General features: G+C 34.9%; 5 protein-coding genes across 5 annotated transcripts; 3 read left to right on the top strand and 2 right to left on the bottom strand.

Annotated features, from left to right (window-relative positions):
- Window positions 1–220: 220 nt before the first annotated feature.
- On the top strand, window positions 221–1,173 carry LOC105954463 (uncharacterized). The gene is made up of 2 exons (XM_012978134.2): window positions 221–382; window positions 516–1,173. The coding sequence occupies exons 1-2, from the start codon at window positions 357–359 to the stop codon at window positions 1,090–1,092; spliced, it is 603 nt and encodes a 200-aa protein (XP_012833588.2). The 5' UTR covers window positions 221–356; the 3' UTR covers window positions 1,093–1,173.
- Window positions 1,174–1,793: 620 nt separating this feature from the next.
- LOC105954462 (Putative methyltransferase family protein) lies at window positions 1,794–4,885 on the bottom strand. The gene is made up of 8 exons (XM_088814222.1): window positions 4,613–4,885; window positions 3,854–3,979; window positions 3,659–3,763; window positions 3,368–3,454; window positions 2,990–3,040; window positions 2,762–2,855; window positions 2,577–2,661; window positions 1,794–2,184 (listed from the first exon to the last, which is right to left on the bottom strand). Exons 1-8 carry the CDS (start codon window positions 4,679–4,681, stop codon window positions 2,034–2,036), a joined length of 768 nt encoding a protein of 255 aa, XP_088670348.1. The 5' UTR covers window positions 4,682–4,885; the 3' UTR covers window positions 1,794–2,033.
- An 855-nt stretch (window positions 4,886–5,740) lies between these two features.
- Window positions 5,741–6,947, top strand: LOC105954460 (uncharacterized). The gene is made up of 2 exons (XM_012978130.2): window positions 5,741–5,972; window positions 6,093–6,947. Exons 1-2 carry the CDS (start codon window positions 5,965–5,967, stop codon window positions 6,685–6,687), a joined length of 603 nt encoding a protein of 200 aa, XP_012833584.2. The 5' UTR covers window positions 5,741–5,964; the 3' UTR covers window positions 6,688–6,947.
- A 600-nt stretch (window positions 6,948–7,547) lies between these two features.
- LOC105954458 (mitotic checkpoint protein PRCC-carboxy-term protein) lies at window positions 7,548–10,565 on the top strand. Its single transcript, XM_012978128.2, has 2 exons — window positions 7,548–9,297; window positions 10,202–10,565. Exons 1-2 carry the CDS (start codon window positions 8,293–8,295, stop codon window positions 10,358–10,360), a joined length of 1,164 nt encoding a protein of 387 aa, XP_012833582.2. The 5' UTR covers window positions 7,548–8,292; the 3' UTR covers window positions 10,361–10,565.
- A 150-nt stretch (window positions 10,566–10,715) lies between these two features.
- On the bottom strand, window positions 10,716–14,109 carry HYD1 (C-8,7 sterol isomerase). Its single transcript, XM_012978129.2, has 5 exons — window positions 13,792–14,109; window positions 12,754–12,916; window positions 12,500–12,646; window positions 11,707–11,815; window positions 10,716–11,151 (listed from the first exon to the last, which is right to left on the bottom strand). Exons 2-5 carry the CDS (start codon window positions 12,896–12,898, stop codon window positions 10,887–10,889), a joined length of 666 nt encoding a protein of 221 aa, XP_012833583.2. The 5' UTR covers window positions 12,899–12,916; window positions 13,792–14,109; the 3' UTR covers window positions 10,716–10,886.
- Window positions 14,110–14,565: the final 456 nt, after the last annotated feature.

The following is a 14,565-nucleotide window of genomic DNA, read 5'->3' as shown; positions in this document are numbered from 1 at the left end:
TCTCACTTTCACATTGGAACTGCCCAAAAAAAAAATATAGGTAAGTAATAAGTTTACATATTGGTCCACAAATTCAATTCATATAAACCAAGATAACAAATGTGTGGGTGAGGAATATTCATCAATAAATTCATCTTATTAATTACAAAGCTATGTAACTTGTCCATGCATGGACCACATTCGACGACAAACGTACACATGAACTTGTATTGTATATAACACGTTCATCAAATTTTTCTGTCTTTCAATACTCAAATTATTCCATATAAACCAAAAGCAATGACTTTTAAGTCTTGATCTATTCTATACATATAGAGTATCTACTGTTAATTCTCAGTTCGCTACTAACCCGATCTATGTCGAATGGTTCGCTCACGCACCGGTTCTCTCTCTCTCTCTCTCTCTCTCTCTCTCTCTCTCTCTCTCTCTCTCTCTCTCTCTCTCTCATGTAATAATTCACCAACAATGTAATGTAATAATAAGTATTAATTAGTTCCATTTTTTTATGCACGCAGCTCAAACAGAGCTGACGATGAGTCGCCGCCAATTAAGACACCCACCGCCACCACCACCACCGGAAAACCATCGAAAACGAGCATCCACGTGACGGCACTTGACGGAATAGTGAATGTGAACTCCCTCTTCACGGTGGCGATCTTCATCGGGTTCTCCCTGACGGAGCCTTCCGCCAGCGGCACCGGCCACCGCCCGTCATGCAACGCCGCCTACAGTCTGGTGAGGAGGCTGATAGTGTACGAGGTCGTCTCCTTCAGCAGCTTCCTCTTCTCTTCGCTCATCGCTCAGAGCCTCAAGCTGGTCATCAACTTGCTCAACAACTTGGATCCGGGTGACGCGCACAAGGCGGATATCGACCCGCGGGTCTTGAAAACCGGGTTGCTCGGGTCTGCGTTGGGTTCTTTCGTCGGGTGTGTTTTCTTGATGTTGTCTTTTTCTAATTTTGTTCAGGTGAAGCTCGGCGTGTTTTCTTGTGGGGGCGAGTCTTTGTGGTCGGTTGTGATATTGGGTGTTCTCGTGGGTTTTGCTCTACTGGTTTACTTGTTTGCTTCACTTTATGCATTGTGTTTTATTTAGATTTATCGATTTACGAGTCGATTTATCGATATGTTTTGACATTATGAATGGTAAAAAGACACACCTACTGAATTTACCCGATTTTGTATGGCTTGGGCTTATCGACTGTATATATAGTTCTTTCTAGTAGGTGTGAAAGTCGGATGGAACAGATCTTAATCGACCTCTTCAAAAACTTTATTTATTTATTTATTTCAAATGTACAAAATCACTTCGAACTCCAGTAACTCCAAAATTTTCGGGATCAGGAAATCTTTTCCGATTCAAAAGGCTTCAAAGATTTCCGGATTTCGTAATTCCAAATCATACAACATTTGAAAATTTCGGAAAGTTTCGGACCTTTTTGGAAATTCCATACATTTTCAAAAAAGAAGTTGAAAATATATATATTCACATCAATCACAGAATAACCATAACTCGAAGTAGAGAAATAAATAAAATATACAATGTTGTATAAATACCTCAAATGTTAGATGTTCAATTAATTTTTCACTAAGTAAAATATGTGATATAGAAATATATCAGAAATTCGGATTTTTCCGAAAATTAAAATCGGATCGGAAATTACAAAAAAGAATCATATATTTCCAATTCCAGTCCAAAACTATTCGGAATTTCGGAAATCAAAAAGGAAAATGTGTAAAAGAAAACGCGGAATATTGAAGCTGTTGATAATATGTGAACTCTAATAGAGGCAAATATAAAATCCAATTTCCGTTTGAAATATCCATGTATTTGTTCATAAGCGGCATCCGATTTTATTCTGGTTAAGCAACTAGTTTTTTTCAATGTAATAGTACGCAAAACATACGAGAGGTGAATTGCATTATGCAAACTTTGTGCAATGGACTCGAACAAAAAAACGGTTGGCAAGAAAACCCGAACTATTGTTACTTACCAAATGTGCCTGCTTCATACTTGCTTCACCATTTTTTTTATTTTTATTTTGAAGTGTCGAAAACAATCTCTGCCAACTGAATATTGCCACTCAAATTTGATGCCTTGTGAGACGGCAATAATGAAAACCCATCAACAAGCTTCGTGCACTTCAACTGCCATTTCTCCATCAAGAACTCGATCAGGTGATGCCCACTACAAAATGGTTATTATTAATCAAAAATAATTTTTTTGAGGAGTGACGTAACTTAGGCCTCGTCTAGCCATGACAGAATTATATAATCTTGTAAAAAATAAAATTAAAAAAAAAAATTGAGTCGACAAATGGTGGAGCTAATAGTTGGACTTTTTGTCCATACGACAATATTGTTCTGCATTGATACTACCGTATTTCGAGATATTAGAAACTATAAATCTCGAAAACAACAAATAGTTAAATTTCATGAAACAATTAAATGTGCTTTGAACTCTCAAATAGAAAGGCGGGACTCTAAAGAATATTCCTCGTGTTAAGAAAGAAAAGATCCAAAAATTAATAATAATTTTGATTTTCCATCATATGCAAATGAATAGGATCGAAAAAGTACCTTCTGTTATGATAGGTGGTGATGAAAACGGAATCTGGACATCTTTGTAGCCAATACGTTACCGTTGCAAAAAGATCGTCAAAGGCTTTTAGCACCACAATGCAATAGAAAAGTAGTATTTCAGATTATATAAAATGAGAATTTGTTATAAACAAAATAAAAATAAAAACATCAATATATATTACCCGCTGTATCGTAGAAAACATCGGCTCCAAGAATGATGTTCGGGTACAAACTAAATACTGGTGGGTCCCATATTCCCCATGTGAGTCCCAAAACCTACAGCTAATAATGAACTAATCCGTATTATCGTAGTGCATAATACGAAACGGAATAAGGATATAATTACAATTAACATAAGGAATATTAATATGAATTAAACAATGTAACGTGAAAAAAATAGACATGTTTACCCTGCAATTGAGATCGTTTATATTGCACAGTCTTCTCATACTATCGAGCACCTAGAGGTACAAGGAAGAAAAACAATTTATAAATTAGACAAGAAAATTTAGAGTAAACAAATTTTAATTCCGAGCATTCACTAACATTTTGAGAATTTCATCGAACAAGAAATATAAACGAAAATGTAAAAATTGACCTCAAACGAATAACTACGTTAAATATCAAATATTAGAGTGCTGAAAGTAGCTGAACTTAGAGAATTAGTGACCAAAATCTGTAAAATCAAAATTAAAAATAATAATAAAAAAAAACTCGACACAAAATTCAGACAGTAAATAACCTAAAGTGTTTGTACGCTAATACTATTATTATTAACAAAACAATACCTCTGATCTATTTGAATCGTCGGTCAGAGTTACATCAGCACCGACTTTAGCAGCAACCAACCCAGGCAACGAAGTTCCAGCGCCTAACTATTAATGAAAAAATTAGATTGAAATTAAACCTTGAGGAAACAAGTGAATGTAATAAATTTTGATTAAATATATGTGTGTGTGTATATATATATATATATATATATATATATATATATATATATATATATATATATATATATATATATATATATATATATATATATATATATACATGTAATGAATTGTGATGGCTTGACATACCTCGACAACATTAGAACCAGAAAACCGTGATTTTTGTTGCCAAATGTACTCTGCCAGAATTACACTCGACGGCCATACAAATAGTCCGTATTCTTCTTTCATGTTCTGATACGAGAAGGTCAAATGAATATAAGAAAACATTGAAACAGAAAAAAAAAAAAAGCTAATATGAATAAATCAAGCAATAACTAACACCTCGATGATTCTGATTGAGAAACCATCATCTTCAATGCTGCCAAAATAATGCTGTGAAATTGTGGTCATTTCTTCGTCGGACGATGATTCGATTGAAACTTCGTCGTCCGTTTCTACAGACTGGGCCTGAGATCAGGAGTGCTAAATATATACACAAAATTGATCTCTAACAAAATATCGAATACATATTAGAGAGAACTTCGATAACTTAACAATGTATTACAACAAAATACTATAGGATCTAAAGGGTAAATGGCTTGCATAATTCAAAAAACATACGGAATTTTCGTACAACTCACCACTGATCTAAAAGCTTAAAAAAATTGGGAACTTCTCCAGCATTTTAAAAATTCTGATTATACCAATTCAATACTACTCAATAAATCGGGATATATGCCCGCCGTGTTCAAATGACACGAATATATATATATATATATATATATATATATATATATATATATATATATATATATATATATATATATATATATATAAACCTGGCATTCAAAGTTTGTTCTGTTTGACTTATCAAGCAGATTGGGTTTACAGTTTACTCAATACTGTACTCAAATCAGTATCCCAAATCATTAAACATCAACTCCATCACTTTTTTTTTTTATCAAAACAAGCAGTAAAAGGGTAAACACGAAATATTTGAAGCTGCTCAACCCGACCCGCATCGAAGTTTAAAACTGATAAAACCCCAAAATCTAATATTTTCCCCCCCAAAAAAAAAAAAAAAAAAAAATTTTGAATTACCTCATTATCGTCAATTCGTTCGGATTGATGTTCCAATTTGGGTTTCTTGTACTTGTCTCTGGGTGCCATGGAAGTGGTGTGGTGCTGCGCGAATTAGCAGAAATCAGCGAGTGCGCGAGATATTCAATTATACATTCGATTTCCTTAATTAACCAATTTCATTTTTTTTGGGACTTTGGAATTATTGTAATTATTTTGTAAATTAAAAATCGAATCAAATTTTGAAATTTGGGTACTTCATTAAAATTAATTTCGAATAAAATTAGTTAAAATATCGTGACATGTTTATTTGAGCAAATTACGACTACCCCTGAGAAAAGATAAATTACGAAAATATCCCTCATGTTTGTATAATTACAAATACCCCTTAATTATGCATTACCTTAAGAAAGAATCTCATATTGTTTAGCGTTTTGTTCGATAAATAACAGAATTAGCAAAATTTTATTAAACATATTTAAAATTTTGATTTTTTTATTATAAATAGTTGAATGCCACACGGAATTAACGGTTCGGTAATCAAAAGTGAACGAATTTCCGTTCGTTTCGATTCTATCAGTTTACCTACCGAATGAACATTCCTAGGTAAATTTGATGCTGTAAATGTGAACGTGTAAGACAATACATAGTTGAAGGGTAATTGTAATTATACAAACAAAAGAGTTTTTTTTTTTCTAATAATACTTTACTTCAGCGGTGCCGTAATTTGCCCTATTTATTTTAAAATCTCTTACAAGAAATAGATGTAGAAATTTTAGAGGGTAAACTGTCAATCGAATGCTAAAGTTTGAGGTGCAATATACAAATTCACCCTATTTTACCGAATCGATTTAGCTCTTCAATGGGAAATTATATGCTACACCTGCTTATTAATACCGAATGATTCTTAACAGTAAAATCTACGTATAATAACACAAACTCGTGTGTATGTGTTTTTTAGTATTTTAATTGGTGGTGGTTTAATCTTGTCTATGGTTAAACAAATATCCGATGTAAATACACAATGTAAAGTATAACTTCACATTCTTCAGTAACCTATTTTTTCTATTTTTTTTCTTAATGATAATTTGTTCAGTAACTTAAAAAAATGGAAAGTCAAAACAGAGTCCATTTCTTAAGAAAAGAAGCAAGAAACAAAGCAAAGCAAAGTTGAGAGAGACGACATAAATCACGTTCACACCACAAAAAGCATCCAAATTTCATAAAGCAATTAGCAAAGCATCTTCTTCTCTTTCCCTTTTACTCCATTAATTAATAATTAATAAAAACAAAAAGAAAAAGAAAAACAGAAATTATGAGCAATTCCTCCAAGCAACACCCTAACCAATAGCTACATTTTCCAACCTTCAATCATGCCGGAGTAAGCCCCCCCTTTCTCCCACCACCGTCGGAATTCATGCACATTTAAATTCACGTAATTGTTTTTTTTTTTTTTTTGTAAATTTTCATTTTATTTTTATTATTGTGTATTTTTTCACAGATCTGATAATACTTATCCGAAAGATCAGTATTCGCCGCAGCCACAAAGGAACACCTCCTCCGGCGGCGGCGGCGGCGGCGGATCTTCCTCCACCACCAGCGTCCACGTCACCGCCCTAGACGGCCTGGTGAACGTAAACTCCCTATTCACAATCGCCGTCTTCGTCGGCCTCTCCCTCACCACACCGGGGCAGCACAGCCTCGAAAACCCCTCCGCCTGCGACGCCGGCGTCGACGTGGCCAAAAAGCTCCTGGTCTTCGAGGTGGTCTCCTTCAGCTTCTTCCTCTTCTCCTCCCTGGTTGCGCAGGGCCTCAAATTGGCCATCAATTTGCTCAACAGCAAAGACGTGGACGAGATATTTAGGGCTCACATCAATCTGAAGGTGCTCAGGTTCGGAATGCTAGCCTCCGCCGTTGGCTCGGTGATGGGCTGCCTTTTCCTTATGCTGTCGATGGTGAGCGTGATCGAGATCAGGCTCGGAATGCTGTCCTGCGGGAGCAGATCGACCGTGCACGCGGTGACGGCTTTGATTGTTCTGGTGACCTCTGCTCTTGTCGTTTATATTTCCACCGCTGTTTATGCTTTTCTCCATTGATGAATTTGCTGCTGTTGATATTCGTGTTGTATGGAAAATTCATCTTATGTGACTAATTAGGGGGGGAAAAACGAAGGTTTTGGTGAACTGCGACTTGTGTACTAATTTGACGACGACGACGACATTTTGTTCGTCTGTATGAATATCTAACTTAATTTTGTTATGGGTGATAGGTTTTATGCGCGTAAGTTAGGATGTTTTATCGGGGGATAAATGTAGTTTCTTGGTAAGTGTTGGACTAATGTTTGGGGAATATTGATCAGATTGATTGAATTCGATAGGATTACATTGTGGTATTTATGATAATACAATCCTTGTATTGGGTAGTTGTCGACATAGGATTGTGTAATAATAGGGGTTGATGTTGTACTCAACGTGATTGATTAAATTTCGGGCCGGTGTCTTGAAACCCAAATCCGAAACATTTCATACATCTTGATTATATTGTCCGTCAAGTTTTAAGTTTTATCCCAAAACGAGGCCGTAGGGAAAAAAGAGTGAACTAGTAGTATGTTGAAGATGGTGAACGCTTTTACAATGATATGCATGCTGAGAGTGAAATTATGTTCGTCTATTTTCGGTTTGCACTTTGCAGAATAAGTGAACGAGCATAGTTCCAGAAAGTTCGAGGTTTCTCGGTTCTTTTGGAGGAGACCACTAATGGAGAAACTCAGTCCTTTATTTGGGTGCTCGAAATTGTTTCATATTGCTCGCTTCTTTTACCCTTTGCCACACTCGTATGCTAACTGCAAGTTGAATAACTAGCTCACTGTTCACTCATTAATTTACTTTGACAAAAACATTAGTGTTTTGAAGATTCCAAGATTTTGCAAGTTCTTTTAAGGGCTACGGTGTTATTATTTTTTTTTTGAAGTATTTTCTTGGTACTTTTTGTTTGTCTTCGCATCGATGTTTACCTGATGTGACATCTAATTACCTCATATACAAGTTCACTAGTGCATCATTCACAAGATCGTTTGAGAAACAGTGGGGTGGAAATCGAACAGATCAAACTAGAATCAACACTTTCAAAATTTTATTTTTTTCCGAAAATCAAAAAAATATTCAAATTACGTCTCGAAAACAATTGGAAAATTGAAACTTTGGGATATTTGAATAAAATACTTTGTTCTGAAATCATAAATTTTCAAATCAGAATGGACGGAATTCAAAAGTTTCAACTTTTTAGTCACTTAAAATATGAAGTACATAATAACATTGATATTATAAGGGTAATTTTTAGAAGAAATCGAAACTTTTGGAGAAAAAATCGGAAATTGAAATTTTCGAGATTGAAATGAAAAAGATTGTTCCAAAACATCAGACAAAAAGAAAAATGAAAAAACATATCAAAATCATCGAAAATTAACAATTTCATTCCAATTTTCACCTCAATCGAAAGTGGATGGGTATATTCGTCTTGGGCATTTGGTTTGGCCCATCTTAATTGCCAAGCCCAAGAAATATGACAGTGCTAATTGAATCTCTCGCTGTTTCCAATTCCCAATTCCCAAATTCCGATGGGGGAGAAAATTAAAAATTTAGAACCCTAATTCGTGTTTTTCCTCCTGCGATTAGTTTCTTCCCAGTCCGTTCTCTATTTGGATGGATTCTCTGCTAGCAAATTACGCCTCCTCAGATGACGAAGATCAGTCGCCGGTTCAACGGCGTATAGCACCGGCGAGAACAGTCAATTCGGCATCCGAATCCGGTAAAGACGGAGATTTTCTGCCGACGAAACGTGGCGGAATCTTCAATTCTCTCCCGCCGCCGAAATCATCTCTTTTCAATTCACTCCCTCCGCCGAAACCCCAATCGGGTTTTGCCATAAAAAGAGAATTTGATGAACAGATTGTGGAAAAATCAAAGCCCAAACCCTCGTATTCTTCTTCCCTATTCACTTCGATTCCTCCACCCAAACCATCGTCATCATCCTCAAAGAAGGTTGTTCAATTTAGGCCTCCGACTATTACAAACCCGAATGCCGGTAAATTCGACGACGAAGACGACGATGCCGATGAGGGTGAACTAGAAAGACAAAGGAAGAGGGCAAAAGAGTCAATTTCCACCGTTTCTCCAGCTTCGTTCTTGTCCAGTATTCCAGCACCCAGGTACACCGCTACATTGGGCACTATGGCATCTGCTTCGGGCACAAACAGGAGATCGATAATCGAAACTGAAGCTCCATCCTCTAATGCTAATAAAATCGGAGCGACGAAAAACGATACCGTTGTCAACAACTCTAACGCGGAATACTTGAAGGAGGAGGATCAGACCAGTGAGATATTGAATGGTGGTGCGGTGGACTATACTGCAGGATCATCCTACGAAGCTACTGATTATTCGTATGGTAGCAGTCAATATGTAGATTACTCAAATTCTGGTGGCAGTTATGGTAATTATGGTCAATATGAGAATAATTGGGCCAATTCGATTCCATTGCCTGAGGTATCGGCAGTGGCTGAGGAAGCACTGCGAGTGCCTGGAAGAAGAGGCAGGAAAGATACCCCAATAGAAATAATTGAGGTTAAGCAAGATGAGCTGATGAAAAATCGACCGAGGCAGGACCAGGTTAAATCGACTGGGATTGCATTTGGCCCTCAATATGAGGTATTTATTTTCGTCTTTTTTTTATGTGCTGATCCGAACTGCTTCTTTGGCATTTCTGTGAATATTTCTGTCAGTATCTCGGCTTTTAAGGATATTAGGCACATGGCATTCCTTAAGAAGATGGGGCTTAAAGGTTCACGGCAGTTTAGTGGGGCAGCGCCTCGGGATCTGTTTTGAGGGTTGTTCGCAGAAAATAGTACGAAGCAAGAAAATGTTTATAAACTTTGATTTCAACAAACATAAATTAAAACATAATATGATTGTTGCATCTCTTTGTAGTTGCATTTCGAAATATCAAAATATGATCGTGTGAACTCCTTCCAAATGAATTATATTTTCTTCTTTGGCTTTGGGTGAGTGGGCTAAGTGAGATACGTTGGGTAGGGTCAAGAGTGAACAAACTGCATAGGGAATTGAGTTGTACAATGTAAGGTAGAAGATCTTTAAGGAAACTCGTCCAACTCGTTTAACAAAAAAACAATAGCAAAAGTGTTGTTATTATGACGATTGATACCTAGGTGTTCCGTCCTATACTAGCAGTGCAATTTCTGCTGATGCGAAATACATTTCTTAATTAACCCTAATGTTATGCTTTCTATTGTGTGTATGTATATGTACGGGTAAATTGTATTAAATCTGTTATAAGAAGCGTGTGCATTCGATTAAAGTCAGAAAAAGATTCTGGCTTTAATTTTTGAATGAAGACACATTTGAGGAGTTGTATTGTATGATTCTTTTTCTCTTACCATTTTAAAGTTTGATGATGAGTTTGCCGATTTACGAGTGCCTTTCAAAATCCCAACTCGAAAAAAATGGATGTATTTTGTTTTGGTAGTGAAAATTGTTGGTTGTATTTTGTGGCGTAATGAATCTCCATTTTGGTTTGCTTTGCTTTGTTGTACAGCCGACTTCTACAAAGGGTAAGCCCACAAAGTTGCATAAGAGGAAGCATCAAATAGGCTCTTTGCTTTTCGATATGAGACAGAAAGAGTCGGAGCTTGCCGAGAGACGTTCTAAAGGTTTTCTTACCAAAGCTCAGACACAAGCTAAATACGGGTGGTGAAGTCGTATTAAAATATTTTGTGCTTTGAAATTGGAATACGTGTTGATCGATTTTCGTTTGTTGGATCTTTAATGAACTGAAAATGTATCTTGTTGTTGCAATGATTATATAAATTGTGAAGCTGTGATTTATGATTTATTTCAGGCTATTGTATTATTTACTTCTTTGATAACAGTTAACAACAAAGTTGGCATGTGTTCGATTTTACCGAATCTCGTTTTCTGTGTTGCAAACTTGATAGTTATCTATCTACGTGTATTCGATTGGATCTTACCCGATGAAGTTCAACGGGCATCGTTTGTTGAATTATAACTCATTTCAAAGACTAAATTGAATTATCACAACCTCACAAACATACGAAATGAAGATTTTACCATTAACATAGAAAGATATTCGACGAACACGAAAAAAAAAAATCAGGATGATCACATCATTTCGAAATGTCTATTGAAATTAAGGTTTGATAAATAAAAGAGGTTAAAATAAAATAAATGGAGCAAGCGAAAAGATCTCGAAAGCAGAAATCTTAGCGGGATTTCGTCTTCTTCTGTGGTTGGACCTCGAAAGCAGCGCATATCTTCTTCCAGGAATGGACAAGAATGGTGGTGGGAATTATAATCCACCAAACATTGGCCATTACATAGTACGCGTAATAATAGAATTCGTTTGTCGCAAAGTTATCACCTTCCAATATAGCTGTAATGAAATAAACGAGAGTTCCGTAAAGTTGGCCTAGAGAGATTGCTATTTGAAGTATGTTGCTATATGACTTTTTCGTTGCTATTGCATACCTGCACATTGTCAGTAATAATATTAGTAAGTACGTACAATAGGGGTGGAAATTAGACGGATCGGATCATAATTAAGGTTTTTTTACAAAAATTCCGAATTTTCCAATTGAAAAAAATAACTTTTAAGTTTGATTCCAAATTTTTCGGAATCCAAAAAATCCATTCCAATTCCAAAATCTCTTTATAGTTTGGAATTTCCTAACACCGTTTGATCTTTATGATCTTCGAAAATTTCGGAAAATTTTCAGAAAACATTGATTTTTTATTTTTATTTTTATATTTAAAATATAGAATGTGAGTTTCAAAAGACAATTACATATTTAATCAATTCGTGATTTTTTTGGCATTTACGAAAAATACTTTCAGAAATTAAAACCGGATCACAAATCGAAATTTTTGGCTATAACCTCCATTCTGATCCAAAAAAGTTTCGGAAAAATTGGAAATCAATATGAAAAAAATTGTTCAAAATCTATTTTTTTTTAAACCAGATTTCAAAATGTTACTCCAATTTCGACTCTTTAAAAGGCATGTACTCGTAATTGTTATACGTACACTGCAAGAAGACAAGCTGGACCCTCTAAAACAGCGGTGATTCCTTCAACAGCAACCACACCCGAATCCCGTCCTGCATATCTAGAATCACCTTTGCTGTATTCCTTCCCTAAAAGATGTCATTTTTAACAAGTATAAATAATTTATAAACACGAAAAAAAAAAGATTCCTAGTATGCATAAAAAAGAATATCCATAATCAAGAACTTAGAGCATCTCCAAGAGATGATGCATACCTATAATATACATATTCTGCACATTTTCAGTCCAAAATCACATCTCCAACAATAAAATGGGAAAATACAATTTTTTTTAGATTTTAACTTTGGATATCCAAAATTGAGAAACCAAAACTACAATTTAACAAATTGTGTAAAAATAAAGAATAATAAAAACTCCATCAGTGCTATTTTTTTATATTAAATTTACAGTGCACACTATATGTTTCCCTGTATAAATTATAATTGTTATAATAAAATAACGAATGTTTATTTTTTTGTAATATATGTATATATAACATAAATTATCATTTGCAATATATTTTAATTCCAAACAAGTTCCCTGAGTACAAAACTAAAACAAGATATATGTACGTATGTGAAATTAAAATTAATAGTTGTTAAAGTTAATTCAAAAATACTTTTTTTGTAAAATAATAAAATATGATAATAATGTAAAATATAAACAATATTGTTGGAGTGTGATGTTAAAAGTGGTGCTGCATAACACTGTTCGCCTCTTAAATTATAGATATAGACAATCGAATTTTAAACAACTGTTGGAGATGGCCTTACAAACTTCTGCAAGGTAATGTGGAGTCTTCTTTTTGTAAAATTCGGGAGAAAAGACGAAGTAGCCCTCCAGAATAATATGCGTTAGGCCCGTGAATATCCACCAACACATTAGTACTCTATCAGCTTTCGATTTCTTAAGACCCCGCCCTATCATAAAAAAAAATATTACGAATTTATATTTCCCATCGTAGATAAAAGCATATCGAAATCAGATAATTATAATAAGTTTATAAAAGGGTAGTTGAAGAATGTACCGGATAATAGCCACATGACTGAGACAACAAGCAAAGAAGAGATGCCGTAAACGGCAAGAATGGTCGATTGAGAGAGAAAAACGGGCACATAGTCAGGCAGTATCAGATCTCTTGGAACATAGGGGTGATTGGTTTCTCCTGTCATCTCGAATTTACTCCGATTCTGCAGTTTTCAGACGAAAAAATTTCAGCAGAAAACGAGGAGCGAGTGTTACATATTGAATTAAGTGTAATCTTGGTATATCTTATTGTTCAATCAAATAATTTGGCACACTTTAGATTCATTGTCAACGGAAGCATCTTTTGAAGGCGAAAATGGATCGAAGTTGCTAAATGCAGAACAAATAGTGAAGTATTACGGGCCTTTTTGGGCCATATAGTTGCTACGAATTACGACGTTTTTGGAAATCCGTACCTAAATAGGTAACAAACGACGAGTTTTGGAGAAACTAAATTTGAATTGGGCATTATTAGACCGGAAAATACTATTCGAGTATAAAAATCAAGAAACTTCTGGAGGAATCGGCGTGTTTCAGCAATAAAATACTAAAAATTCGGCATGGATTTACATTTGTTTGAGAATCACACGGGCAACGGGAATAAAATCGACAAACTTCGGCACTAGCGAAATCTAAACAGGGGGTATGAAAACTTCAACACCATTTGTATGCTTACATAATTTGTGCGCTTAACTTAATTCTTCTATTGAAGGATTTAGATTTAGATTTGATTAGAGAATTGGGGGAAGAACTAAACTAATAAATGAATCAATGTACAAACCGAAAAAAAAAAAAAAAAAAAAATCAACATCTATCAAAAGAACACACACACACACACACACACACACAGAAACGCAGTGAGGTAACCAGAATTACGAAATAAAGAGAAAAAACAGAATTAAAAAAATTGAGTAAAAAATCTGCTAATCCAGAAACATAATGCAAGCATCGAAATCAAACTGAACACATTGGAACGAAAATTGTGTAATTAGGAGAACAATTGTGAAGAAAGTAAAAATAGTAAGCAGATGGCACTTACAGGAATATTTTGTGATGGAGCAATTCAGTAAAATCTTTCAACTGGTTTGGGGAAAGAATATGTGTGTGTGTGTGTGTGTGTGTGTGTGTGTGTGTGTGTGTGTGTTTATATGTGTGTAAAATGTGTGTATAGCGGCTCCGTGGAGGAGTTGACTATTGGTTGAGAGAGAAACTGGATCTGGGGATCCTCTTCTATTATCAATTTGTATTTTTTTTTTTTTTGATAAGTATTTCACGTATACCAAATTAATCAAATTTAGTAGTAGAATTAAGTATATTTTTTAATTTTTACATAATTATATAAAGATGTATTTTGCCCAAAATATTCCCTCACGGGTCGACTCTGATTATGGTTGTTAGATGGCTCGCGAGCCAGCTCACAAGCATCTAATTTATTTATTTAATAGTGTAAATTGTACATTACCCCTTCAAATTTTCTACTTTATGCATTTTACCTCCTCAAAATTTAAAAAGGTTAGTGTCAAATGGTTATTCTTGTTGCACATTGTTCTGATAGAAAAATTCCAATAGATTATTCATCGAAATTGAGTATTTTCGTTACACGTTTGCCCCTTTATATGTTATTTTTGTTGCATGTAACCCCTAAAAAACACTATCTTTTGCATATTGCCCCTTTAAAATGTTATTTTTACTGCACAATGTCCACTGAAAATTGGTTTTTGGGGCACAGTACACCAAAATAATATTTTGAAGGGGGATTATCCAGCTTTTGAATTTTAAGAGGGGGAAGTGCGAAAATGGGAATTTGTAGGGG

The sequence above is a fragment of the Erythranthe guttata genome, chromosome 14 (genome assembly GCF_056151865.1).
Source record: "Erythranthe guttata isolate IM_541 chromosome 14, IM_541, whole genome shotgun sequence".
Taxonomy (NCBI): domain Eukaryota; kingdom Viridiplantae; phylum Streptophyta; class Magnoliopsida; order Lamiales; family Phrymaceae; genus Erythranthe; species Erythranthe guttata.
This window is presented reverse-complemented; position numbering and strand designations above follow the sequence as displayed.

What these genes read in the sequence shown, in the direction of transcription:
- LOC105954463 (XM_012978134.2), top strand. Translation starts at nt 357, where the DNA reads ATGTCGAATGGTTCGCTCACGCACCG. An exon ending in AATGGTTCGCTCACGCACCG is followed by an intron (nt 383 to 515) that starts GTTCTCTCTCTC and finishes TTATGCACGCAG; the next exon opens with CTCAAACAGAGCTGACGATG.
- LOC105954462 (XM_088814222.1), bottom strand. Translation starts at nt 4,681, where the DNA reads ATGGCACCCAGAGACAAGTACAAGAAACCCAAATTGGAACATCAATCC. An exon ending in TGTTTTCTACGATACAGCGG is followed by an intron (nt 2,662 to 2,761) that starts GTAATATATATT and finishes TGGTGCTAAAAG; the next exon opens with CCTTTGACGATCTTTTTGCA. An exon ending in ACCACCTATCATAACAGAAG is followed by an intron (nt 2,185 to 2,576) that starts GTACTTTTTCGA and finishes ACCATTTTGTAG; the next exon opens with TGGGCATCACCTGATCGAGT.
- LOC105954458 (XM_012978128.2), top strand. Translation starts at nt 8,293, where the DNA reads ATGGATTCTCTGCTAGCAAATTACGCCTCCTCAGATGACGAAGATCAG. An exon ending in CATTTGGCCCTCAATATGAG is followed by an intron (nt 9,298 to 10,201) that starts GTATTTATTTTC and finishes TTTGTTGTACAG; the next exon opens with CCGACTTCTACAAAGGGTAA.
- HYD1 (XM_012978129.2), bottom strand. Translation starts at nt 12,898, where the DNA reads ATGACAGGAGAAACCAATCACCCCTATGTTCCAAGAGATCTGATACTG. An exon ending in AGTCATGTGGCTATTATCCG is followed by an intron (nt 12,647 to 12,753) that starts GTACATTCTTCA and finishes TTTTTATGATAG; the next exon opens with GGCGGGGTCTTAAGAAATCG. An exon ending in ACATTACCTTGCAGAAGTTT is followed by an intron (nt 11,816 to 12,499) that starts GTAAGGCCATCT and finishes GACATCTTTTAG; the next exon opens with GGAAGGAATACAGCAAAGGT.